The sequence below is a fragment of the Balearica regulorum genome, chromosome 11, assembly GCF_011004875.1.
Source record: "Balearica regulorum gibbericeps isolate bBalReg1 chromosome 11, bBalReg1.pri, whole genome shotgun sequence".
Classification (NCBI taxonomy): domain Eukaryota; kingdom Metazoa; phylum Chordata; class Aves; order Gruiformes; family Gruidae; genus Balearica; species Balearica regulorum.
In genome coordinates, this window is record NC_046194.1 from 10,365,156 (window position 1) to 10,392,469 (window position 27,314).

The 27,314-nt window shown below is 46.3% G+C and overlaps 1 protein-coding gene and 1 long non-coding RNA gene across 2 annotated transcripts in view; one reads left to right on the plus strand and one right to left on the minus strand.

Moving 5' to 3' along the window:
- Positions 1-27,314, minus strand: part of LOC142603347 (uncharacterized) — a 54,817-nt gene that overhangs the window by 22,573 nt on the left and 4,930 nt on the right. The window contains exon 2 of the long non-coding RNA XR_012837267.1: positions 11,390-17,997. This is a non-coding gene — a long non-coding RNA (uncharacterized LOC142603347). The remainder of the gene's footprint in view (positions 1-11,389; positions 17,998-27,314) is intronic.
- Positions 12,173-25,446, plus strand: IL13RA2 (interleukin 13 receptor subunit alpha 2). Its single transcript, XM_010304495.2, has 9 exons — positions 12,173-12,311; positions 15,842-15,993; positions 18,121-18,274; positions 19,066-19,186; positions 21,005-21,189; positions 22,321-22,478; positions 23,311-23,455; positions 24,099-24,201; positions 25,125-25,446. Exons 1-9 carry the CDS (start codon positions 12,227-12,229, stop codon positions 25,165-25,167), a joined length of 1,146 nt encoding a protein of 381 aa, XP_010302797.1. The 5' UTR covers positions 12,173-12,226; the 3' UTR covers positions 25,168-25,446.

A 27,314-nucleotide genomic window follows, 5' to 3' on the forward strand; every position in this document is an offset into this window, starting at 1 on the left:
TTTATTCAGGCAAACCATGGACATTGGGACACACTTGACTTTCAGTTGCAGGAGTCCTTGGAAGAGATGGCTTGTTGGGTGTTATGAGCTCTGCATGCTCAGCAGTTGCTGAGTGGGAACCCAGGCATTTGTTTGCTTACAGGGCTTTGCAATAGTGTCTCTGCAAGGACTGAACCGATAAATCATTGCTTTACTGCGCTTCAGTAGTGCCTCAATTCATTTTTTATTGAACTGCTAACTGCACATTCTCCATGACATCAGATTTTAGCACTTCTTTATCCATGGTGAATCAAACATTGTTGGTTTATGTAAAAGATTATGTATTTCCTTAGATTTCCTTTTTTGTTTTTTAACCTCAAGGTGAAAGGCTGTGGTTGGTGCAAATGCTGCTCTGTGAGCTTCTCTGTAGGGCAAACTCAACACAGCTCCTGTTGAAAAGGATCATGAGGAGACTTGCATGGGAATGGCCCACCCAGGGCTCCGGCTTTGAAAATCTCCTGTGCTTTTGTAGACCTTTGAGCAGTGTCACCTTCAGGTCTGGTCAGGTGAACCCACTTCTTTATTGGTGTTATAAATTGTTGACAAATTATCTGGCAAAACTTCTGTCCCCAACATCCCAGGGATACCTCTGGCCAGAATCAGTCTCTCCCACTGCCAGGGTGGCAGGGGACAGATTTCAAGGCAGGGCTCTGCCTATCCAAGCACAGCTGTGCTGGATTAGCCAGACCACCCTGTCAAGAGGCTTTGTGTATCCTGTCCTCGCCCTCCTCTACAGACCACAGTCCTGCAGCAGCTGCTGTAGGAAGGCATCTTGCACAGTAACGCTTCACAGAGAGCAGAGCTGCAAAGCTGCTCATCTGTCTCCCCTGGATTGCTGTTCCTCTGCTTTTCTTTTCACTGTTACCTAATGTGTGCATGCTCCTGGGCATGTACAAGGATTTCAACACTGCCAAAAGAGGCTGCTCTATCCTTTTTCCCTAACCAAATTTCCTGTTGCAGAACAAGCCTAAGTAAGAGCGTCCACAAGCCAAATTATACCGGTGAAATCTAACCTCTTCCTGATTTCACTGGCCAATAACCAAGAGAGCCCAGTCAGTGCTGAGGAAGACCAACCAGCTGTACCTGCAGCTCCCTGGAGAACAGTCCTGCCAGCAATTCCTCCTTCGGCACTGTAATTTGTAGCTGAACTGCCAGCATCTCCTCTCAGGACGTGAGGTCTGATCTCTCAGGGAATCAGCTTCATCCTACCAGTGTCACTTCTGCCTGTAACTGCTTGGGGCAAGTTTTTTCCATTTGCTGCGTTCCTCTCTGAAGGCAGTAGTCATCTGATCGGGACCTTGGTCAAAACATGTTTCATGGGAAATAACAATGGAGCGAAGCTGTTCTTTGATGAGAAGGAGCCTCAGGGGCTCCCCAGGGGAAACAAAGACCAAAATTTCCCATTGGATAAAATGTTGAACTGTTTTACTTTCATACACTTGGTTTTGGTGGTTTTTCTTTTTCCCACAAATGAAGTGGTCCAGCTGTCATCTGCCTGTGAAGACTTGCCTGCCCATAGCTGGCATGCTGAGCATTAGTTCAGGATGCACAGAGCTGCAGCAGTCACTGTGTTGCAGGTGACAGGAGCTGGGAAACCTCCAACCTCTGAGACCAGCCAGGATGTTCAAGGTTTTCCCATCTGCTCACCTTAGAGCCCCTAGCCTAGACCTTAGACACTGGAGCCCGCAGGGAGCCACTTGCTGCCTGGCTGCCAGGGGTTTGCCTGTGGCTCCAACCCTGTGCTGGGATCGCTGTGTTACCAGCAGCCTCGCTGCAAGCTGGCCAGCGGCCAAGCAGAAGTCTGACAGAAGTTAGCTGGAACCAGTGTATTTCCACAAAACACTTCACATTAATCAGGGTTTTCTGATCAAATTGCATCTTGTGGCAGGAAAATCCCTCAAATGCTGTTGTGGGACTGTTTGCTATATCCCATGTGTGTAATGTGCTTACTTTGCTGTCTGGGAGGGGATGTTGAGCCAGACTCCTGCCGTGGGCAGTGAGCAGCAGTTGACTTCCCTATTTCTTCATGTGCATCCTATACACAAAACACTTTCAGACCGGCTGTTCAGATACAGCTGCTTGAAACTTGCTCTCTGGAAAGAGGAACATATGCAGGACTTTTCCTTCTAGTTTGCTGTTCCAGTTTTCTTTTTTTTAGAACTAGTGAAAACTTTCATCTTGTGCGTGACCTGGCTCAAAGGAAAATCCTGACACATTATGGTAAGCCGTAACTATGTGATCAGCGTTAAATCTCAGCAACTCACTCTCTGCTGTATTTAGCCAAATGGGGGTGGGAGAATTTGTCTGCTTTATCTTACAATTTCATTTTGTTGTGTGTGTTCTTGAAACTCAACATAGCTTTTCAGGTGTAATGCAGAATATAGATTTTTGCATACCAGCATTTCTATATAAATTTGAAAGAGCTTTCCAGCGTTTCTTTCTTTTTTAGTGGTATTGATGTTTGTGTTCTTGAAATAACTTTGGTTGCATCTGCTTAGAGTTCAAGGTGATGCTATAATTGCAGATTTTCAGACAGGCATGTTTATACTTTTTGTGTTTGTGTGTGTTTACACCACTGTTGCTTGAACTGATGTGTGTCCCATCCCTTGCAAGCCACGTTCTGGCTGTTCTGAAATCCTTCCTGTGGTCGTTCCTAACTTAAGTGTCTTCTCATAATTTTCCGTTTATGTGAAGATTTAAATAGTTTTTAATATAGTTAACAGTATCTAGGCTTGCCTTAAATCCGCACTGGCTTGCTGGTAAGAGCTGTCAGCAGATATGGCCAAGCAGTTATTCTGAGTTAAGGCTTGCTCTTTTGGGGGAGATGTTAAATGATTTGCATCTGAAAAGGACAAATCCATTCAGCATTTTTGGGGTGTCTTTTTAAAAAAAATAAAATAATTTCTTCCTGGTTTGTTCACCATCAGGCCAAACTTTGTACCTATAATAAAACATTTAACAAAGCACCTTTCAACACCAGTAAGATGTTTACGTGAGACATAAAGGCTTGGTCTACTGTTTGCGTTGGTGATTCCTGGCCGCTGTACAGGTGGTAGAAGACATGGGAGAGCAGGCCAGCACTGCTGTCCACTCCAAGGGCGCCCTGAGCTCCAGGAAAGCCACCTGCCCCCAGGGCAAATGCTGTTTTATATCTCTCAGGGTTGCAGCTCAGGGTTCAAGGACCAATCTGTGATAACGATCTGGACCTTGCCCTTTCTCCTGCATTTGCCAGCTGCCCTGCTCATGCACTGACCCTGTGCTCATCCCTCTGGTTCTCACGGCAGCAGAAGCAGGATCAGGCTCTGACTGCAAAGTGCCTCCATGATTCATTGGCCACTCCAGGGGAAGGACCACTTTTCCCGGCCAGCTTCCTGGGGCTGCTCGGCCGCCCTGGGCTCTCTGTGGGATGTACCTGCCCAGTGTGTGCTGGGGACCTGGCAGTGGCAGAGGGGGTGACAGCTGCTCAGCCCCTGGCTGATCCTGCCCTGGCCAGGGGCAGTACTGCAGCACTGCATCCCCACTGGAGGCAAAGGCAGGAGGTGAAAATGAAGCGAGTGGGAATTGTCAGATGCCCCAGCACCCCAGGTTAGGGCATTCAGCTGTACACAATACCTGTCTTCTACTACTCCCACTGCACAGTGATCACACCAGAAGGACCTCTGCCAACATCTCCATAAACTCTCTAGTACAAGACATTAGCCAGTGTTTAAAGGAGAAAGGGAAAATTATTTTGCTTGTCACAAGGGCTCAGACACTTGCAGAGGAAAATTCAGTTTTAAAAAATGATGCAGAGAGGCAAAATCCATGAGGTTATTCTTATTTTAAGATGGCCTGAAAGCTGAGATGGAGCACTGGCTCCTTGTGCTGGTGCTGGCAGAGGCAGCTGGTCTCTGCACATTCGGCACGCTGCTTTGCCCATCGCATCTCCTTCCTCATCTGTACCCTCTGGGCTGATCTGCAGCGTGCTACACTGCTACCAGGCTTGTTTTCCCAGTTACCAAGAGAGCACTTCATGTAAAATGTTTCTGCTTTTATAGCAACTCTCTAGACCTCTTTTTCATCTGTCTATTTAATTCTGGAGCAACCTGAAAACAAGACTGGAAGTAATTACCACTGTCCTGTGAAATGTGGCATGTTAAACTAGAAAGATTAAAATCCACAGGCAGAACACAAATCTACTTTTGGGGGCAAACGCTACTGGGGAAAAAAAATTGGCACAAGGCAGGACAGGTGGCCGGTGGGGAGCAGGATGCTGGTGCAATGCCTGCCAGCGGCATCCTGCTAGAGGGAGGCTGGGCTGAGACCTGGGCATTTGTCACATGAGAAAAACTGACCATGGCCCTGGCAGGGCTCAGCTGTCCCAGCAGGAGAGCCCTGAGGATGTAGCAGGGTGAGATTTTTTTTTTTTTTCCTCCCTAGTATTTAGCACTGAAGTAGCTATTGAAAGCCTGGCTGCTGTCCGTCATGTCACTCTGGTGAAGAAGCTGCTTTTATGGAAACACACCAGGCTCTCAGCATGGCACTGAACTCTCAGGTTTTCAACAGCACGTCAGCAGCCAGCCTGGGAGCTTGCTCTGCTCACTCCAGTACCTGCAGCTCAAGCTGGGTTCAGGATTGCACAAAGACTTAAGACCTGTGCCATTCCAGGTAAACTCCTTTTTGCAGCCGGGCTCAAAGCCACGTGGTGGGAAGACTTCAGTGGAAGCAAATGGAGGTTGTTTTTTAACTCTTAATGAGCACCTACGTGGTCACAGTCTGGTGCCCTGGAGGCTGCAGTCAGCTCCTGCCTGACCTGCAGGACAGGCAGGGGAGGACAGTGTGGATGGGAGCAATTAATCTTTGGACATTTTCACGTTCTCTGCTCCAGACAGGCTCCGGACTCAGTCTGTTTGGTACGAGGTGTTACTTCTGTTTGTGCTTGCCTGAGGAGCAGAACATGGCCCTGGAGCAGCCCTGGGCTTCCCAGCATGGGGCCAACAGCTCCCACCGCATTCACGCAGCAAGGTCCAAGACTGCAGGCAGGGGGGAAATAGGAGCAACAGGGGAAGTGGCACCTTCCTGGAGACCAGGGATGCACAGAACTTCCCTGTAAACCCTGCATTCCCTGGCAGAGCCTACTGTAGCCAGAGGACCCAATTGCACCCAGTGCTCATGGTGCTGGGACCAGCCAGGTCTCCTAAGGGCAGTTGTGTAGTAGAGCTCTGTCTGCATGCCATACATAGGGCAACTTTTTGTCCCCCTAGCTCCTGCTAGGAGCTATGTCAGAGCCTTGCTGTTCTGGAGATAATTTTTAGCTGCTTTTGCATTTCTGTCTGGATGTATTTGTGGCCCATTTATTAGCAGCTGTTGTTCTGCCAGCTTTGTGTCTCCATTTCAGTTCTTCCTGTAGTGCCCTGGTGCATTTAGCAGCAGAATTTGGGCTTCGGTGTGCGAGGCTGTGATCCTGATCCCCTTCCATCTCACTGGTCCCCAGCATCCCTGCAGCCCTCCCTTGCATCCTTGGCCCCTGGAGCCCATCTTTGCTGCAGGTTGGCTCCCAGGTGCAACTACACATATTGGTGAAGGCTGTCTAATTCCTCAGCCTGCCTTGAATTTTTTTTCTACAAAATTTATGTGCACTGGTGTGCCAGGGTAGAACCTAGCCACCAAGTTATTAAAGGCTGCCACTGTGCCACAAGAAGAATGAAATTATTCTCACGGGCTCTGTTAAACCCCCAGCCCAAGCCCAGCTGCATGGGAGGGAGAGTCAGAGCTAGTCCGTGTGAGAGCAAAGGGCATGTGCAGGTTGTGGAAGAAATTGCTCAAGCAGCAGAAGATGACTCAGTGCAATGTGAGGACAGGAGCCAGCAGGTTGTGGATGCTTTTGTCAGGGTGTGCTCCCAAGGCAGGAGACATTCTCCGCACAGACACCTTTTCATCCGCAATTACAGGAAACTGAGATGATCAGGATGAATAAGGGGTGTCTCTTACGCAGCAGGGAATCTGTGGCAGAGTAAGCTGAAAGGCAGAGAGAGGGAGTGAAGTTTGGCTTTTGGCTGGATGGACCTTTTCGGGAACAGAATTTGCTTCTATTGATTACAGAAAGCAAAGATTTCAGCGGTGCCAACTCCACAGCAGCAGCCTTGTTGGCTTACATTATACAGGCACATTCAAACAGCTGCTGTCCCTTCTTTGAGATGCCATCTAAGCCAGGATTAGTCCCCAACAGTAGCCATCAGCAAAGAAATAGGGAAAACTGAGGTCTCCACTCGCCACAAGAATAAATATTGACACTGGGCTTTGCTAGAGAGTCCAGATTCCTTCCATCATTTCCTGAAGTCCCATGGAAGCCTTAAGTGTTTAATTTATTACTACAAAGAAGGGATTTTTCTTGCAACACTCAGTCTATCACCACTGCCCCGTGCTCCTCTTCCTAGCACGTCTCCTCATGGTGACATCCCCTTTTCAGTGCAGTTCAGAACACTGTGCTGGAGGCCACAGGGTGTTTGGAATGGCTGAGTGTCTTATTCCAGTGTCTCAGAAAGATCTTGTTTAATGCAAGTTGTATAAAAGAGACTGGCTTCCCTGAAACATGAGGCAGTTAAGAGGCTTTTACAAATCATTGATTTTTCATGCCTCTGGCAATTTCAAAATCATCCCTTTGGATCAAATGAAACATGCTGTTTGATACCAAACGGTCTGTTCATAGCTGGAGCCTTTTAGTTATTATTTTGCCAAATAGGAAGCTACTTCTAAATGTGGAGCTGAATTACAAAGTTGAAAGCTTTTATTCTGAACTGTCAGATCACAATATTTTAATATAGGAATGCAATGGATTACTCAACAGAACGGATTTAGCACAAATGGGATGAATGTATCAAATAATACATTTTAACCAAAAAGGATTTGGCCCATTGTTTGGACTTCGCTCCAGTAATGATCTTTGCCAACTGCTTTGCCATTTGCAATGAGATGTTTCAGCAACCATGCTGCTCTTCCTTTATTTCTTCAAACAAAAGTGGATTTTTACAGAAGTGCTTTTTAATTTCTGCATGTACCTACCCAGCATATCTGTCAGAGGCCAAGGACCCAGTCCAGGGGCTTATCTGCTCTTTGAAGTCTCTTATCCAGCCTGGAGGCACCTTTACAAGTCTTCCTTCTCTGGGCTTCAGCTCTTTTATTAATCTTACCTCCGCAGAGCAGCTGTGAGGGTCTGGGACCTGGCCAGGCTCCTGGAGGCAGAAGCTCCTGCAAGATGTTTGTGAGCACATAGGGACTCCAGGAGTCACTTGCCTGGCTGATAAATCCCAAAAAAATCTCATTTGTGAGCAGACCGGGTAAGTCAGTGGTTCCCACACTGTAATGGGGAAGGCAGCCATGCGGACAGGAAAAAATCCCTGTGGCTTTGCCTGTTGCTGGGCACAGGGGTGTCTTGCTGCTGAGACCATGGGGTGCCAAGGCAAGGTGGGCGCAAGGCAAAGCAGTGGGTGGCTGAGCCCGGGCAGCAGCCATGCTAGCTGCAGTGCTGGGCACGGCTCAGTGCATGGAGGCACCCTCCCAGTCATGTGCCAGGCTTGCTGATGAGCCAGAGTGGGTATATTTTTACTACCCCCTTCTTCCACAAGCTTGTCATCACCTTATGTAAGAGATTTTTGCAACTTAACTCCATCTGCAGAATAGTTAGCAAGATGCAAATCACCTGCCTGTCCCAAGCTCAAGGCCATGAAGCTCCAGTACGCTCAGGGATTTGCCCTGTTCCCCACAGCTTGCTAGGGCACTGCCAACAGCTACAGCCAGTAAGGTCAGTACCAGCCCAGGTTTGAGCATGTGGCCTTTGCAGAGGTATGCCCTGAGCCACCACGCTGTCTCCCACCCATGGGCAGTGCCTTCACTCAGCATCCTTGGAACAGGACATGGATCCTCCCAGGCTTGCCCTCAGCCAGTCTCCTCCTCCAGGACCAGCGTGGGAATTGCATTAATGCTGACAGGGGGAGGAACACAGCATGGCACGATGACACAAGGAGAAGAAAAGAAAAGCATCTGTAGTTTTCAAAGGGAGATGGTTTGGGCAGGAGAGCGGCGGGAGGAGACTGGACGGGCAGGCGCTTTTCAGCATGGAGCTGCACTAGCTGCTCCTCCAGCGCTGCTGTCTGTGTCGTGGAGCCCTATTGTTGCAAATCCCAGCTATGCTTTTTTCCAACCTAATTTTCTCAGGAACTGACCCAGTTCTAGCACTTGGGAACTGGCACTCACTCTACTGGCAAATGTTTCTCATCTGTTTCAAATGATCTGTCCAGTGTGACCTTTTCTGCTTAAGTAGCTTACACAATGAAAATACACGAATGTTAAAGCCTAATCTTGCATAACTCTGAAAGCAAGGCCATACATTTACCAGCAGCAAGGGAGTTCTGCACCCCCCCCCCCTCCTTTGCAGAAAGTAAGAAGGAAACAGCCAGCACTGTGCAATTGTAGCAAAGGGAAGCTCATCCATAACTGTCTCATTCCCAAAATTCACAGGGCACTCAAGGCAACTACCCATTTCTGCTGCCTTTTGCTTTGGAAAGATGAAAAGCAAGGGGCTGTTCACCTGTTCAGTGGTCTCCAGCCATGGGCAAAGCCCCCATGGCCTTCTGGGGCTGTTTCCCAACCAAATGCCACAGCAGATCAGGACAGTGGTGGGTCATGGGCTTCCTGGTTCCCTGCTTCAGAGCTCCTCTTGGCACCCATCAGGACTAACTGGTCTTCACAGGCCAAGTGCTGTTCCTTGCTTTCATCTTTGTTTTCAAAGCTGTGGTCTCATCCACCACACAGTAGTTGGTGTCCATTCTGGGAGGTAGTTGCTATAATTGGATATATGAGGTCACTTTTTACCTTTAGTATAGCAAAGGTAAAAAGGTTCTGAAATTTCGCTTGCAACTGCCTTGAAAGTTCAAAACGTTCAAAAGTGTGAAGGATGGCCATGCTTTTTCCATTGGCACCTACCTTCACAGCATCTCACTGGAGCCAGAACCAAATAGCTATGACATAATGGGAATGGCTTCACGCCTGAAAGGTGACTCTGCCTCTCCCACATCTGCACGGCCAATGCAGCAGGCTGGCAGCGTTGTCCTGCCTGAGCATGTGTCTACCTATGTGCGCACAGTGAAATGGAGAGGATAACTGGCAGGCTGATCCTGCCTTTGCTGCTCCAAAACATTCCCATTGACTCCAACTGGGAAGCAGTAACACATTCATTTGGGCATCACTTCAAACAACAATACCGTTAAGTCTTGTAGATGTGCTTGGAGGACAGTTTTCTTCCTAACGAGAAGCACTCCTTCAGTTCCTGATGCTGTTTCTTATGTTCTTAGTATGTCTGAACTGTTTCTCAATATACCTAAATTTTGCCATGGGAAGATCCAGCCTCAACAACAGCCCATTGCCTGTCTGGGTGTGCACATCACAGCTCCAATCTCTCTGAAACATCCTTTGTTGTCTGTCCTGGAAGGGAGTTGCTGCAACTAACTTCTCCTGACTCACACAAGTCAACATGGAGATGACGCACCCATGTATGGGTCATGGCCCTGGCTGATCCTTTAGCACAGCAACAGGAATCATGAGATGTTTTTTCAGTAAGGTGTATTCACTACCAGAGCTGGGGCAAACGAGATGTGGGTGAAGCACCCACTCCTTGCAAAGGGTTCTCCAGGCTGTGGGTGAGGGAGGGCTCGCAAGGTGATGCAGGGAAGGAGGGATGAAGGAAATGGTGACAGGCAAGGCTATACAAAGATCATGTTGACCAGCTGCACTGATGTGCCTAGCCCACAGGAGAGGAGCGAGGGGATGGAAAATTTTATATATTTCCTGCAGAGCCCTGAGAGGCAAGAGCAGCTGGATTGGCGCCGGAGCCAGGAGAGCCAGCAAGCTCAGGGCGAGGTGCTGTGGTGAGTCAAACCAGGGCTGACCCTGGGGAGCACCGGCTGGAGCCATGTGGGCCGAGGTGCTGTGTGGGGCCACGGCTCCCAGGTGCCTCCGGCAGACAGCCTGCACTGATTATGCCATTTGTTTTTCATTTTAGTGAATCATTTAAGCATTTCAAACATACCTTTGACCTACTTGAGCACAGCTATAGCAACAATTAATGCCAACACCTCATAAATCCCAGCAGCGTACTTTCTGGTGCTAGCTTAGTAAAACCTCTGACCATGTAGGAACATTGCATTTGGCATCTGATCCCTGAGAAGAACAGACAGGCCTCTTTAAAAAAGCCTCCAAATTTCTACAAAATACAAAGTTTTGAGCAGAGCAGCCATGAGTCTGCTGAGGAGCTTGGCACTCCAGAGGCAGATGGGCTCCCATGCACTTAGAGGTCCAGGTAAGAGCACTTTGCTGGTTTTAAGCCTTTCTGTGTAAGCCTTTGTTTATTTTTACTCACCTTGGAAACCATGTGAATACATTAAAATTAACTACTGAAAACAGAAGAAGCTTCCTCCACTAGCATTCATGCGCAGTCCTTGGATGCAGTTACTCACCAGCTGTGAGTTATAGCCACTGCTTTTCCCAGCTCTGCACACTGGCTCTCCTTATCATTGCATCCTTGTACTCAGTTATGAGACCTTTCCGAGGCAGAGACTTATGCTTACAGCCAGGTTTGTACTGACACAAGTTTTATGTCATATTCGATATGTTAAGAAATAATTCTGGTCATTTCTTCTGACTGGAACTGCTCCATACATTCTCATTTCACAGTGAAACAGAAAAATTACTGGTACTGCTTAAACTTATGTGATGGAATTGTGGGGATTCAATCTTAATTTAAATTGAAAATTAGCTGATAAAATTGTTGTGTATTTTTAACTGCTGCTATGTGTTGCCAGTTAGAATTTCTGATTAATTTAAACTCCCCTCTGCCCCCAGCACAACCTGTCTCCTCCACCTCCCTTGAGCCACTTCTTCAATTGGTGGCGTTTTTGGTGGCCCCAACTCTCAGACTTCCCAAGGTCCCACTGACTTGAAGCTCTGCCATTCAGCAGCCCCCCAATTTCGAATGTCACACCATAGCCACAGGCACTGAGGAGTAAGCAGCCATGCCAAAGTATGACCTGGGAGTCCACCTTTTACAGCCAAGGCTGCGTGGACAGTGTAAGGCAAGTTTGTAATCTGAAAGGAGCTCAGTGATGCATTGTATGTTCACATAGATGTCACCATGTTCTTACACAATCAGAGCTCAAGCAGTTGCCTCAAGCTTTCATAAAGATTGATATCTATATATCTAAATCTAATCTATATAATATCACTCTATATATCTGATCTATACCTATATCTGTATCTATATTTAAAAAATAAAGAATATATATATGTGTGTGTGTATATATGTATATATTCTTTTTACCTGTAATCCACTTGCTTTCCGGCATAGGGAAGCAGGCTGGGCTGGTGTGTCCGTAGGCAGCGATTCCTACCCAGCTTCAGCATGAAATCTGAAGGAAGGAGAAGCCCCCCTGGAAACTCTCCTTCTCTCTGTCTCTCAGTCCCCATCTTCCCTCCAGCAGACCTGCTCAGGAAGAGAAATTGGTCCCCTTCAAAAATTATCAGGACAACTATGAAGACTTCTCACAAGCATTCCTGCAAGCTGGAATTTCTTTTTTACTGGAGGGTGGATTAGAAAGGAAATTCTTTCTCTGCATTTTTTTTTCTTTTTAGTCATCAAATCCTGAAATAGGAAAGCCAAAAGTGCTGGTGACGGTTGCATAAGACGTGTCTGTTTATTGGATAAGGCATTCTGTTTTGGCTTTTTTTTAATGAAAATGTCATTGGTCCAAGGCACTTCCTATGGCAGGCGGGTCAGACACTTGGCTGCATCACTCTTTCCACAGAAGACGCACGGCAGACGGCTCGGTGACTGAAGTACAGGCTGACGTGCCTTCGGAGAATGTGCTTAGCTAGCCAGAAAGTATTATTTCAAATGAAGCCAAAGTCATCCATCTGTTGCGATCCCCAAAAGTTACAAATAAAAGTCCTCTGGGAAATGATTAATCAGACTGGGTAAACAAGTAAAAAGGCGCTTGTTGTCAGTGCTCACCCTGCAGAGGGAATGTCAGGGTCCCACCAATGCGCTGAAGCCTTTCAACTCCACTTTATTTCTCCAGCCTCCTTGCATGCGTGCAGCAGGACTGCTTTTCTGACGCCGCACACCTTCCAGCGGGAACTTCTGACATCCTACCTCTGAATGGCTCTCCGGTGGCTTTACACTCTCTCCATCACACTGGTGTGGGGCTGTGTGGTCTCCTCCTCCTCCTCTTACCACACTGCAGGTAAAGCCCGGCGTGCCGTTCGTGTCACTGCCTAATGTGCGCTCCACATTTACTCGGGTCCTTTATGAAGTTAGTCCTTCAGCTGAATCTTTTCTTATGTGTGTGTTACAGCAAGTGGCTGATTTATAAACCTGTAATCAATTGTGTCAATATATTGTGTGTTTAGTGGATATTTTTCTGAGTAGCTTCAAAAGGAGCAGAAACTGCCTTTGGTGCACACCGAATATATTGCTTGATATAAATGCCACTTGGGTACATAAATGCACCTGAGTGAGGTCTCAGACAGACAGACTATGCTAGGTATAAGAAACACAAGGCTTATTCATAATTGGAGAATAATACTTTCTTACCAAAAAATATTGCTCTGCAAGCTACCCTCCATGGCAATGGCACTTGAAGAACCCTTTGCTTCAAGTCGTCCGAGCACCTCTTTGCTGCACTGCACCTGACAGCCCCAGCTCTTTTGGCCTCCAGTAGATGGGACTTTGCACCCAAAAGCTTTCCTTCTTCAGAGAGACAGCAAGCAGGTCTGTCTCTCCCTGCTGCAGCTGGTGCATGGTGGAGACGTGAAAACTTGGCCAGGAGAGCACTGAGAGGCTCCCTGTCCTGCCAGCCAGCAAGGATGGAAAGCTGCCAGCAAATATGCCACTGCTATGCCAAGAAAAACAGCATTGCCTTTAAAATGGGCTTCTCAAAACATGAAAGTCACCTGCACCTCTCTGACCAGCATGGAGAAGTGCAGACAGAAGATATGGGGGCACCTGGCAGCTGCCATTTTTCCACTGATTAATAGGCAGAAAATTGCAAAACCTCCTGCTGCTTGCGCCACCTAAGGCACCGCATGGTGTGGGGCAAAGCAGTGGGAGGCAGCTGGGGATTAGCAGGCAGTTCATCATCAAAGCTGTGATGCTGGAGTGAGCATGCACATGAGGGCTGTGGCCATCCAGCCAGCACATCGCTCCCTGACTCACTGCCTCACAAATCACGTAGAGAAGTTGTTGAGTTTTTTTGGTCAAGAAACATTCAGGAGCAGCTTTCCTTCAAGACTAGATAACAAAATTGAATATTTCTAGTCCTGTGTTCTGTATGAATAATGTGAGAGAGACTGGTTTGTCATGTAATATTGTAACAATGAGAAACTGCAAGACGCAGTGCTGACATTTAAAGAACGATCAAATCCCAGAATGCAAGCCAATAGAAGCTTTTCCATTCCCTCTGAAATCTAGTCAAAATTTATTTTGCAAAAATTGCTGTTTACAGTTGCAATTGTTTTGCAAAATATTACTGTTTTGTTCAAGCTCAGGGAGGAAACAAATTTCAGAGCGTTACTGTTTCCATTCAGAAATTCCATTTTTGATCAACCTAATCCTCTCTTGACATCACCAGGCTCATGACAAAGGCTAGTAGGCTTTTGCTTCCTTGTTTGCATTGCTGTGAGGCTCAGCATTTATCCACTCAAGAGCAGCTTCCTGAGCGCAGGAGAGTACGGCTCACAGCCCTGCCTGCAGCTCTCCTTGACCAGCCTGTACTGGAAATTACGCACAACAGCCACTACAACAGGGTTCGGCTCTAGGACATGGTGCACTGGCGTTGTGGAAGCCTTCCCTCACACTGGCCCTGGTGGGCCCTCAGCCTGGGCTGGCCAGTGGGATGAACACCCCTTTGCCTCCTCCCTGCTCCCTCCTTGGCATGGCTATAGATGGCCATTTCGGAGGAGCCACTCACTCATTCTTTAGCAGCTGCAGCTCTTCAAGCACCACACCCACAGACTTGCTGTCCCCCCATGCTGCTTCTCCCTTTCCTGGAGCCTTTGCATGTTTGCGAAGACCCCGGAGGTGGGTGAGATCTCACCTTGCCCCTGCTCCCACCTCTGATGCTCACCAAAAGCCCAGCTTGAGCAGTCTTTGCACAGGCAGAGCTGCCCATGCCCCTATTCCCCCTCCTCTGCCCATGCCAGAAAATCTGTGCCTGTCATGGCTTAGCAACTTCAGACCCTCCCCTCCTGCAGGAACATGGGGCTGCTGAACACAAGATATTGCAGGTGCAGGGCCATTGCCCCTGGAGCTGGAGCAAGCTCACCACCACCCTCTGAATCCACACTGCATTCATGGGACTCACAGCTGGTGGGAGGGAGAGTGTTTTACTTGTTACACAGAAATATACATAAAATCTAATTTTTCTCCAAATTATTATAGCCTATTGTTCCTTGCCCCAGCGGCTCCCTAAATACATTGCCATGATATCCTACTTTGCTATTTAACGTAACAACAAATCTCCCGTGGATCTTTACATGCTAGGAAAAGTGGGATCTTAAGACTGCTGCTCCACGGTGTGTTTCATTTGGGAGAGTTTCCTTAGACAAAATAAATCCTCCAACGATGTTCTCTGCAAACTTTACAAGGAACACACAAAAGTTTGATTTATATCACCATCTTCCACTGAAAGATATTTTCAAGGTCTGCTTTCACAACAGATTTATTTAAAAAATAAAAAGAAAAAAAAGGTGTAAATTCTGTCACAGACATGAAAAAGCTGGCAAAGAAGCCAGCGACCTGGAGGCCAGACTCAGAGAAGTGGTGGCAATGCTGGACTGACACTGCCAGGAGATGGGCTCCAAATCATCATGAAAAAAGTGTGTCATGCAGTGAAGATGTAGCAACCCAAATGGCTATCTTCACCTCTATGGAGAAGTGGAGGAAAATGACCTTAGATGTTACAAAAATTTACTTTTTTTGAACTAATAAAACTGAATAGCCAAACAGCTTTCATCATGTGAATGACAGCTCCATACAGTGCTGGGCTTTTAGAAACCATGTCTTAGTACGAATTAATCTATAATAAATTATGATTTATTAAGATATGGCAGCACTTCACAATAGATTAATAAAAGCTAGATTGACTGTAAAAGCACATGTTTGTATAGCTGATAGATGTCCAAAATAAGAATGATTTTACCTCCCTACTTTTCTGCTTCTGTATGTTTTTTTGTCTTGTTTTTTCATTAATCTTTAATATGTTTGAAAGGATATTTAAAGCAATATGGGTGATTTGTGTCTGTTAGAGTTAAGGAATTTATATTTCCCTGACAGCATGCTGTGATCTGCCATCATATGATGGTGTAGGTGCGGAACACAATGTTTGCAAGGATACTTGTCCTGACAGTTGGTAAATATCATGAGTTAAAAGTAAGCAAATATAGGACTTGCAAGGTTATCACAGGACAGTAGTTTGCTTAAAACATCTTGAAAAAGAGTGTCAAAGATGTGGCATTCTTTGCGCCTTTACAATGGTCCTTGAGCGTTTTCTCTGGGCATCAGCAAAAACTGTTTTTTGGGCGGGTGGGCAGGAGCAGAGCCTTTGCACATTTTTGTTGAGAACAAGCTATTAAATAGCCAGGGCATCAACCTGGACCAGCAGTGCTTCCCTTCACATCCAGCAGCTGCATTTGTCATCTCATCAAATTTCATGACACTTTTTTGTTTTCTTTACATCAACGCTCTGTTTTAAACCCTGCTTTGTTTTCAATTTAGTTGCTCCCCCACAAGACCTTCAGATCACTGATCCTGGACTCTTAGGTTCTCTTGATATAGAGTGGAAACCTCCGCCCAATATACAAACCTTCAATGAATGCACAGTAACATACAAGTTTGAATACCGCAACACTGGTGACAGAGACTGGAAGGTAAGACAAAGCATGGTTTAATCCTCTTAAATCCAGGCTATTGTTCTGCCTTTAGTTCCAGCACAGATTTATGTTTGCATTTCAAGGAGGAGTGGTACCAAGGCAGTTCCAGCTTTCCATGAAAAAGCCTGACTGCTCCAGTGGTTTGAATCTTTTGCCAGATGGGAATGTGTTTTGAAATGTAACAAACAGCAGCAGCAGTCAGAGAATGGGCTATTTCTGTCAGAGGGCATGGTGCTTGCTGCCAGAAATAATCCAATAACATCTAGTAGCATTCCTCATTGTAAAAGGCACTACACTTTTTAGAAAGCCATTATGGGGCTTGAACTGAAATTCAGGTCAACAGATCCTTAGGGATGCAAAGTGGTGAATAAATACAACATTAAATTTCATTAATTACGCTAATGCTCTAACATTACCTTTATCCAGAAGGGTGTTCCTGATTACCATTTACTTTTCTTTTTTTAGATATGGTTGACTCTTAACTCAGCTCTATAATAAAAATGTCAGTCTTCTCTCATGTAACAGGGCAGTAGCAGACAGGCACAGTACAACAAGGGTCGTAGGAGTATATTTTGGGAGTGCTTAGAAGATGAAAGGCTGCTGCAGGGTTAGGAAGGGAAATAGAGTGGGGAGAGGAGAAACCCAGCAGTAGGCTGATTGGCACACGATACTGAGGAACACATGAAAAATATGCTGAGGATGTCCCCAACAACCCAAAATACAGATAGGTGTCCTGAAAGCAAGGAAGTTTTTTTGCAAAATCCTGAAGCAGGAGTGCTAGAGAGCTTGCCAGCTCAAGAGACCAGGGAGAGAGAGCAGCAGCAGTCACATCAGGTTAGCAGTGCTGTGGACCCCAGCCTCTTGCTGTGGAGGGTTTCCACATGTCCTGCGTGAGCTGGTCATCCGCTTCATCCACCTGAGGCAGCAAAGCCCAGGCTGCCAGGCTGCGCTCAGTCACCACGCAAATGGGTTTTGGCCCAGCCACCCCATGGAAGCCTGCGGAGGTGGAAGAGCACAATGCTTCCCACCCTATTTCAGCTGTGGATTGCAATCACAAGGGCATGGAAAGGGGCTCTTCGACCTGACATCGCTCATAATGAACATCACACTCCCAGCCATGCAGCAGCAGGCAGCTGTGCAGATTCTTCTATGATGATTCAACTGGCATTTAAAAAGCACAAAGGAAAAAATATGCAGTTTTAAAAAACACGTCAGAATTCCCTAAATCAAAAGTAATAAAAGTGTCTTATACAAGGCAGATCTAAAAAGTAGAAAAACATCATCTCTGGCACCTTGACCCCAGATAAGGTCATGAAGTCTTAAAAAAATCCATGGGACATCAGCAGAAGCAAGAGTCACCGATGTCTCTTAGAAACACATGGCTCCACACAGCTCATGCTCTGGGACTGCTGACAAAATGCCTGACTGTGGGCTGTGTCATAGCAGTTCCTGCTGCAGTACGTGTATGCATTTTATGGCATGTTACTTCTGTCCTACTTGGGCTAACACAACACCTCCTCTCTCTCATCATTTGTTGTAACTCTTGCCAACTTATTTTTCCCTTGCGTAAAGTCAGGGAAGTCTGAGGGGGGAAAAAAAAAAAAAGAAAAACCTTCAGAGGGGGTGCTCAAGAAGTCCTGCAAAGGGCTAAGCCCAGTGGCACGCACTGGTGAGCCCACCCTGCTCTGCCTGGCTGCTGCGCCATCCTTGCAGGGTGTGGTTGTGCTTCCCATGGGAACCACCAGTTACAAGACTTGTTGTTCCTTCTGTTTCTAATTATGTCACATCATGAACAAGTGCCTTTTATCTGCATTTACGGCGGTATCCTTGTCAGACCCTCCTGGGTGCTCCTGGCTGGTGGAGATCCCCTGAACCATAGTCTGTTCTGTCTTGTCATTATTGGTGTCCTGTGGGGTGGAGGCACACGAAGCCAGTGAAGCTGGGCAAAGCAGGCAGTACCAGAGTGCTGGAGAAGCACCGGGCAGGAGAAACAGGACAGAGCTATAAAGAAACATTAAAGCACACAAATGAGTCTACTCACAGCTGGAGCAGGAGCAATGGTAGCTAACTCTGCAGCCCACTTAATGACAAAAGAGATGCTTATTAAGTCTATCTTTTAACCAGGTTATTTTTACTGGAAAACTAAAACTCAGAGTTGGATTTGACCTCAGCAGGACTGCTGAAGTGAAGGTGCAGACACTGCTCGAAGGACGGTGTGCCAATGACGTGGAGGTGCAAAGTGACTGGATTTATGCTACCTTTCAGGTCCCATTGCAAGGTTAGGGGCAGCCTTCAGTACCTGGTGCAGTTTTGTACTTTGCATGAGTCTATTGCATGAAGCACTGCTGGCCTGAGGGCTGCTGGATGGATAAGCCATTGCAGGGCTTGTTGAGGTGTAAGACACCAGAACATCTCTGCTTCTATTGGCTGTGGTTGTGGTTACTGGATACTTCGGGCTCATTTCCTTCTGCCTGTTCCCCAGCTCCGCTGGGTTTTCCCTGCACAAGTTCCACTGCTGAATGAAAAGGTCAGTAATGCATCTTTCTGCTTTAAGTACAGTGAACTCGCTTTTACAGGAAACAGAGCACTTGGAAGCAAAACTGCCTAATAATGGTGACTGACTTTTCTTTTCTCTTTTCTTTTCTTTTCTTTTCTTTTCTTTTCTTTTCTTTTCTTTTCTTTTCTTTTCTTTTCTTTTCTTTTCTTTTCTTTTCTTTTCTTTTCTTTTCTTTTCTTTTCTTTTCTTTTCTTTTCTTTTCTTTTCTTTCCTTTTCTTTTCTTTCCTTTTCTTTTCTTTCCTTTCCTTTCCTTTCCTTTCCTTTTCTTTTCTCTTTTCTTTTCTTTTCTTTTCTTTTCTTTTCTTTTCTTTTCTTTTCTTTTCTTTTCTTTTCTTTTCTTTTCTTTTCTTTTCTTTTCTTTTCTTTTCTTTTCTTTTCTTTTCTTTTCTTTTCTTTTCTTTTTTTTGTCTTTCAGCTGCAGCACACAATTGCTCAAAGACATAAAATGATATTTCTGCTGGGCCTGACTGGTACATTGCTAAATAGTGGTTATTTCCTTCTCATTTGACAGGAAAACTGGAATCAGAGGTTCAGAATTTCCACTGCATCTATTACGACTGGGAATACCTCAAGTGCACTTGGCAACCAGGTCTCCTCACTCCTCACGGTGTACATTATGGACTATATTATTGGTATGTATCAGCAAAATAGAAAAACATCCAGGCAGCAATCAAGTGAGCCTCTCAGGATACTAAAATACCACAGCAAATATGCTTTTATGGCTAGCAATGCTATTACATGATCCACTTAGAACGAGCAGTAATAATGCTCCAAGCAACATGGGCCTTTGGGCAAGGAAATACTAAATCCCTGCTTCCTTTCCTAAAATCAGGCTTGTGCTGACCTCCTACAGGGAGCGCCTTCTCCCTTCCTCCGTTCCCTTTTATTCACCCCCCCAGAGTGCTTTCTGCATGTTATCCATCACGAAGCCTTGTGTCTTCCCTCCGCTGAACATACCTGGATCATTCTAGCTGCACATTTCCCTTCATCACAATGCATACAGCTCTATAGGACAGGATTCAGCAGGAGGTTACCGAGCTCAGTTAACCCTACACAAAGAGCAGGGCTTCTTGGCAACTAACAGTTTTACTCCTCAAACATATTTTCATAGCCTTAGCACATATCATACAAGTAAACATGCTGCCAAAATGTAGCAATAATACATGTTTCTGAGTTTGGTTTTTTTTTATACTGCTGCCTAATATTTCTGTTCTGCAAGAAAAACAAAGCTAGACTTGATTTTTTTTGGACAAACTAAATGCTGTATTTGTGCTTCAATTCCTATGATACTATGGTAAGGATGACTAGTTAGGAAATTATTGGGTTTCATGCCTTTGGGCTACGTGTACAAAACCATAGCTGCTTTTTAAAAATAGTTTCTGTGTAGCTCTTGAAAATAGTCTTCAAAGCAGAAACACTGATTTAAAACCATTTTGCTAATCACAAAGGTCTGCTTGAAGGAAACCATGGAAATTCATGATTTGTTCCAAAAAAACCCAGAAACACCAAAGGAAAAAAAATCCCAACAAACCCACCAATATTTAACTGCCTGTAACAAACTCAGGCATTTGGATCTGGGTCCTGTTGTATAATGAAAGTGAGTGGGAACACAGCCATGGCATCCTTTGATCCCTGTAAGTTAATTTTTATAGCACTCCCACACGAAGTTTTTCCCCAAAACATAATGTGCTGTGCAGGGAGACTTTCATTAGGTGTACGGTACAGAGGCCACATTCAGCCCTGCCTCAAGGGCTAACCCAGAAGGAGTCTTAAAAGGTAATATAAAACACCACTTAGTATTTCCAGGATGGGGCCAGCAGCTAAGCTTTCGAGAGTGGCCCCCAAAGACAGGAGGCAGTTTGAGAGGACAGAGCTGTGGCTGCACAGTAGCAAACCTCTTCCTTGCTCCCACCCCTGGGTTTCCATTACATGCCCATGTAGATGCATGGGACCTACCTGCAATCAGCCATAGCATCTCATTAACACTCATTACATTAATGGCACATGTCACCTGCCACAAACCACTGCATTTTGGCTTGGGAGGAGACCTTTCTGCAACTCCAGAATTGGTGGCTGATGGTGCCCCACGGGAGGATGGGGGTCTCCGTGAGTAGGGGCTAGATCTTGTCTTGGTTCCACTCACACAGTGGTCTCTTGTGCTCCAGGAATGGGCTTGGGGAGAGGCTGACACAGCCTACAAACCAACCAGGGAAGCCATCTGTGCATGTCAATTTGTTTTTTTCTCCTCCTCAGACTTTTTCCATAGCAGGAGTCCAGGTGACCAATGCATAACACTGTGCTTTGGATCACTTGCAAAAGGCAAAGGGTGGGTCAGATATAGGTGATAATCGAGGCTTAGGGCCAATCTTAAAAAAAAAGTCCTTACCCAAGTAGTAACTGCCATTGCTTTGGTTATTTTTTTTCTTTCTATTTTCCTAATACACCGCTAGGTACGAGGGGCTGGACCACACAACACAGTGTGATGACTACATTCAGGATCATGGTATAAACATCGGCTGTGTGTTACAAAATCTGAGCCAGGCAGAATATAAGGATCTGAGCATTTGTGTCAATGGTTCAGCGGCAGCCACTCTGCTACGGCCGTTGTATGTCACCCTTCGCCTTCACAACCTAGGTAACACTGGCAGGAAAGCAGCAGGGCTGTGGGAGGATGCACGGCCCCCACGCACCCAAGGCTCACATCTTGCACAAGGGGGCTCAAACAAACGTGCACTCTGGTAGATGGGTGGCTGTAATGTGTCTGGGTGGATTTCCTCCGGAGAAGGGGCTGTGGCATGTGCCACACAGGACTCGAGTTCCCAGCAGCGTGTGCAGGCGAGCACACCACTCCGCACCCACCCTGGAAGGTCAGCGGGTGCCTCCAAGTGCTGTGCTTGGCAGCTGGACAACTTGGGACATAAATGGTCTGCTGGGCAGATGGCAGAGCAGCTCTGGGGTTTTTGGCTCCAGCAGCCCTGCCACAGAGGTAGCTTCATTTACTCCTGCTGGAATTTAAACCGCTGCTCTGCTTCTGCAAGCACAGGAGCTTTGCTTTGGGCTTTGCTGTTCAAACCAAGCTAAGGGCTGTGGAGAATTGAGTGCAAGGTGTGATGGGTTCTGCCAGAGCAAAGGCAGATTTCAAATCCATCAGAGACAGGGAAAGGAAGCAAAACACAGCATGATGTATATCCTGATACATGTACTTGCTCTTTATTATGGGCACTTAACATGCTGATGCATTTACCCACATGTAAATGTCAGGGATAAATAGCTAGTACTCCAGTTAAGCCACTGGGCTAATAAACAGGATTTCTGAATTCAGTTAGTGCTGCCATGTGCTTCATGTGTGGCTTTGGGCATCTGACATAAACCAGAGCCTCTTCTGGGATGCAGAGAGTGTCAGGCCAAGGCTGCAGTGGTGTCCCACTGCAGGGGCCGAGGCTGCCCTCGCAGCACAGGGAGGGCTGGCTAGCCACACTGAGGGGAACGTGCTGAGCACAATGCTCACACCCCAGTGTTTCAAAACCGCTGCTCTGCAGCCCAGAGCAACCTAGCCCAGCCCACGTGTCAAATTAAAATGAACAACCAGCCTGCTCCCCCTCAGTGACACCTCTGGTCCTGCAGCAGGCTGATAGCAATGGGAGCTCAGAAATCCCATCAAAAGAGAAAAGGAGCAGAGGCTGGCAGTGATTAACTGAAGCCTTTCCCACCAGGAGATGTTTGATTGCACCTCTTGATCTTCTCTCTTTTTGTTCCGCCACCCCAGCAAAGCCCTCACCCCCGAAGCAGTTGGCGATTTCCATGTCTGCATTGGAGGAGCTCCACATAGCGTGGAGCCCGCCAGGTGGCGAAACACCGCCCCAGTGCCTGGAGTACGAGGTTCAGCTGGCCGAAGATCAGAGGGAGGCCAAGGCTGCCTGGGCGGTAGGGACAACACACCCCGTCCTCCTGGGAGGGGAAGGGGCGCAGGAGCCCTGCCTGATGGCTGGCAGCGGGGGAGGCACGCTGAATAATTGGGGTTCACACCAAGTTGTGGACAGTGTGTTTGCTATCCTGTGCATGGACTGTGCAGAGATGTTAGCTGGTGCTGCTGGTGGAAAACACTGACTGGCTGCTCCATTACACATGTTCCTACTTAACACCCTCACCTCCAGCCACAGCATTTACTTTAGCATTAACTGGGTCTCTGAGTGATCACTTCCTCAGGCCTCCTAGCTGTTACGTCAGAAAGCTGTCATCACAGAAATTTAAAAGTTGTTGTTTGTTTTCCTGAATATGGTGGCAGAACTTGGCCCGATGAAACTATAATTCTAATCTCGCCAAAGAAGTAGCCTGGGACACGACACGTCTTTTGTGCGTGGTGCTTTTTCTTTGTGTATTATCCAGGTGCAGTTTTGATAGCAAAAATGGCAAGAACTAATTAATCATAGGACTTTTTTTTTTAATTGCTATATTCTACATATTACTCTTCTTAGCTAATTTAATGAAATATTCCATAAATTAACAGGCATAAATGGCGACATACATGATGGGGCCCCCCCCAGAATGTATGTATTTTCAGTAGATTAATCTCCATAATCATCTTATTGGCATTAGCTGATCCAAAACTATTATGAAATCATTTAAAACTGCCAAAATATAACCCAAGGGTTTATAGAGCCCAGGGAGTATGTTCTGAAACATCAGGCCATGCCAGAGAGCTACTGGTGGTGGCACATAATTCCTTAACATTTGTTCTCTCTGTTTTCTTTCTCAGTCTGTGTCAACCCAAATGGAGACTGCTTTAACAATATCCAGAGCAAATCAAAGCCGCATTTCATGTGTTCGTGTCAGGGGGAGAACAAATATTTTCTGTGCTGACCAGGGCTTTTGGAGTGAATGGACACAGGAGTGTTTCTCTGGTATGCAACTCAAAGTAACCAGCATTTCTTTTACATCCTTTGTAAAGCGTGTTTGGGACGAAGTGCTGATGGCTGCCATGGGCACCTGCTGGTGTCCAGCACTGGAGGTGGGATCCTGGTTTAGTTACACTCTCAACCTACTCCAGCACAGCTATTCCTACTACTTTGCATATTCAGTGCACTTAGGAGGCAAGCCCAAAAATATTAATGGTTCTGCACCAGCACCTTTCCCAGCTGCACGGGGATGGCTGTGATGGAGGAGTGACTGCTTTGCGAGAGAGGGCACCTGGTACTCAGAGTCTCTCTGCAGGGGCATCCTCCTGGCTGCCCCCCACCGTGGATCAGCTCCTTTGCACCCCGTAGGCCCTGTAGGCAGTGTGCACTGGCTCTGCTGCAAGATGCAGAAGGCAGGGAAGAGGCACAGAGCGGTGGCTACAGATATATGCAGGATATATGTTATCCTGAAGGAGTATGTTACCCTATACAGTAACATATACCTGGCAGGTATCTGTAATAAATAAATAAATGTAGGGTAACAAACCTGGACACACTGAGGTTGCATTTGTGCCCAAGCTTTGTAAGAGGTAATATGACCCATTCCAGAAGCTAGCGTTTTCTTTTTTGCTGTCATTTATCTTCACAGTGTTCAGAAAAGAGGACAAGCAGCCATTTATCCTCATTCCAGTCCTTCTGAGTTTGTCAAGTAGCCTCATAATATTTATTTTGATTGGCCAGTGCAAGAAAAGGTAAGCACCAAGACAGCCTGTCCATGCAATGTGCTTTTATATGGGTGTCTCAGACTACAGTTATAAATGAAACAACATATTAAATACTAAGAGCCAAACATTAATAGATGCTCTAAGATTGGACGCTAAACAACAGTTTATTTTCAGGAAACAACCTTGTAAGTGTGGCTGTTTCTGATATGAAATGCCTCACAGCAACCCATAAACTCACAGAAGAGACCCAAATCCTGCTCATATGAGCCCAGACTGCTTTTGTTAAATGCAGCAAAGTTACTTCCATGCACAGCAGCATAAATAATGCCATTTTCTTGCCCCAGACCACTCAGGCAGCAGAGATTTGTACTAGTGGTGTTAAAGAAGTGCCATTTTTATGGGCTAAGGCCTCATTGTCTTTGTGCTCCCGTCCCAGTTGTTTGCATTCATGTCAATGACAGCACATGCGGAAAGCAGACACAGTGGATGAATTTGCTCATATCCAAATTATTGGTACTGATGGCATTTTCTTCAGGTCTGAAGGATCACTTAGAGACAATTGATCCCCTGGTACTGATAATTATTATCTTTTCCTTATGGCCATACAGTATAAACAAATGGGTAGCTTTTCTAATATGCCTTTTAAGGCATCGCTGATGTGGGACACCTGGCTTTAGAAATACCATCATGTTGTCCTCAGAGATGAACTAACACCTATTTGGAATTTATGGAGTCTGAGACACACATTCCTTCATCTTTGTTTTGTATCTCTCTGCATTTCAAATGTTTTGGTTCGTGAAATTTGAACAAAGCATAGGTGCTGGAAAGAAAATTTTGAAAGCAAATGCTTCCCACATCACCACTGGGATGTAGCAATGAGTGACAGGGATGCTGTAGTGTGTCCGCAGCTGTCTCTCGGTGCTGGGAATAACAGACTGTGCTCATTTCAGATCCCCAGCAGGAAAGCCATTGCACGCACCGGTGGGATGCTAACTCTGCTTGCGACTGCTGTACCACTTGTGTGTGATGGATTGCCCTTAGAACATCATTCCAAGGACAGCCATGAAGCCCTGAGCTTTCTATAGCCCATGCGGGTCTTCCCTACCTGCTGCCATTTGCAAGGCTGGTTGTTGCAATTCAAGTTCTCAGCGGGCCCAGGAGAACATTGGAGGAGTTTTAAACTGACTCTGGAGCAAGCTGTTTCTGATAAAAGGACAAAGGAGAAAAAGGAGACAGTGGAAACTGCCATGAATAAAGATAACACATTGCTCATTGGGTTTGTTTATTTCTTTTAAGGACTCTAGCAATCTGTCAACAGGATACACACTGAAGGGAAGCACCTCACACACAATGCTAGGTACAAACGCCTGCATCTAGCCACTCTACCCCACCCCACTCTCACCATGTCTTCCTAGTCCCCAAATACTGAGCCTGCTGAACATGAGCTACTCAAGCTAGTTATTTACTGATATGCCTTAGATGTTGCAAAGCTGAAGTGGGAAGGCCTTGAAAGAAACTTTCGCTGTAAAATGGCATGATCACAGCTGCTGCAAAGGACAGATGCTTCAGAGGAGAAGCGAGGGTTACTCTGGCAAAGGCAGTGTGGGAACTTCTGTAGGAAGCGGGCACTGGTACCAGAATTCAATGATGCACCCAAGATGTCTCTCAATGCCTTGTATTCAGCTGATGAAATTGCTGACTGATTTTTAAGCAACCATTCCCTATGATGATGATAAAAAAATAAATTAAAAAAATCAGCACTGGATGAGACACTGTCCTCCAAGCACATTCTAGGCTTTTTTGGTCAAATAACTAACCAACTCAAACCCAAATGTTTAGTGTGCTTTTATTTCATCTGAACAAGCCAGAAAACATATTTTCCTGCAGAAGCACTTATTCAAAATGGGAATTTCTAGTGAACAGTGGAAGCACAGAGAGAAAATCAAGTTTGTGTCAATCAGCTATGTGAAGAGCCATGCTAATCCAATCAAGCACAAAACAACACAGCAAGTGCTGTCTTATACATCCAACTGCAAAATTATTCAATCACTATCAACTGCTTCCACTGCTAAATGGGCAAAACCCCGATGTTATTTGGGAGCAGCCAAAGGAGGAAAGCACCAGAATGGTCTATGCACAGACTGGAGCAGAAGTGAAATTTCCTGGCTGGTGTTATTTTGATGAGACACAACGTCTGCCTCTACTGTCTCCTGGGGCTTCTGGCCAACCAGCATGGAATGGCTTTACGTTTAAAATTACCCAGGATCATGCAATGGGCATTGAAATACTGTGTTTTACCTTGATGAACACAGCACATCAGAAATGGAGAATGGAGCTGGACTCGCAAGGCACCGACTGATAAAACAGAGAAGGTGAAAGGAACCACAAGAGAGGGAAGGAAGCAAGAATAAAGCTCACTTGACCCCGAAGCAGCCCCCAGCCCCAGCTCAGGGAGACCTGGCCTGCAGACATCTCCAAAACAGGATCATCAGAGCAATTCAAGGGAATGCAGGGTTCATGCAACAAGCCAGATTCAGGAGGCTCAGGACAGTATTTCCTCCTCTGTTCAATGAGAGAGAGCAGCTCTTTGCTTGGTGCCCTCCCACCAGCTGCAGAGTCCCTTTCCTTCCCTCTCTAGTCTCCAGCAGAATTTTTGCAGCAACAAGGGGCACAGCCCTGCCCCACACCTGCCCCTGGCCAGCACATCACAACTATTTTGCTCTGACTTGCTCTGGCGCCTGGGCTTTGTGTGCCTCCTTGCAGAGCGATGGGCCATCAGGCCAGGCCAATCTCTGGTGGGACCAAGCCTGGATCTCATGATCTGCAAGACCAGGATAGCAGAGATACTCAGCTAAGCTCATTCTAGGGTTTTCAGATACTTTCAGGAGCTAGAGGACTTTGGCACATCCAGAACTGGGTAGCATTTGGGTTATCGGTTTTCAGAACTGTCACCAGGGCAACAGTTATTGCATTAATAATAATGGTTAAAACCAGAAAAAGCACTGGATAAAACTATTGAAAAGAGTCCCATTGAGATTTGCCATTACCGGAAATAACTCCTGGTACGCCTCTGATGTTCTGCCAGCCTCTTAAACTGTTTAGACGTCCACTAAATACACGAGTGCATTGTGAACTTCCCC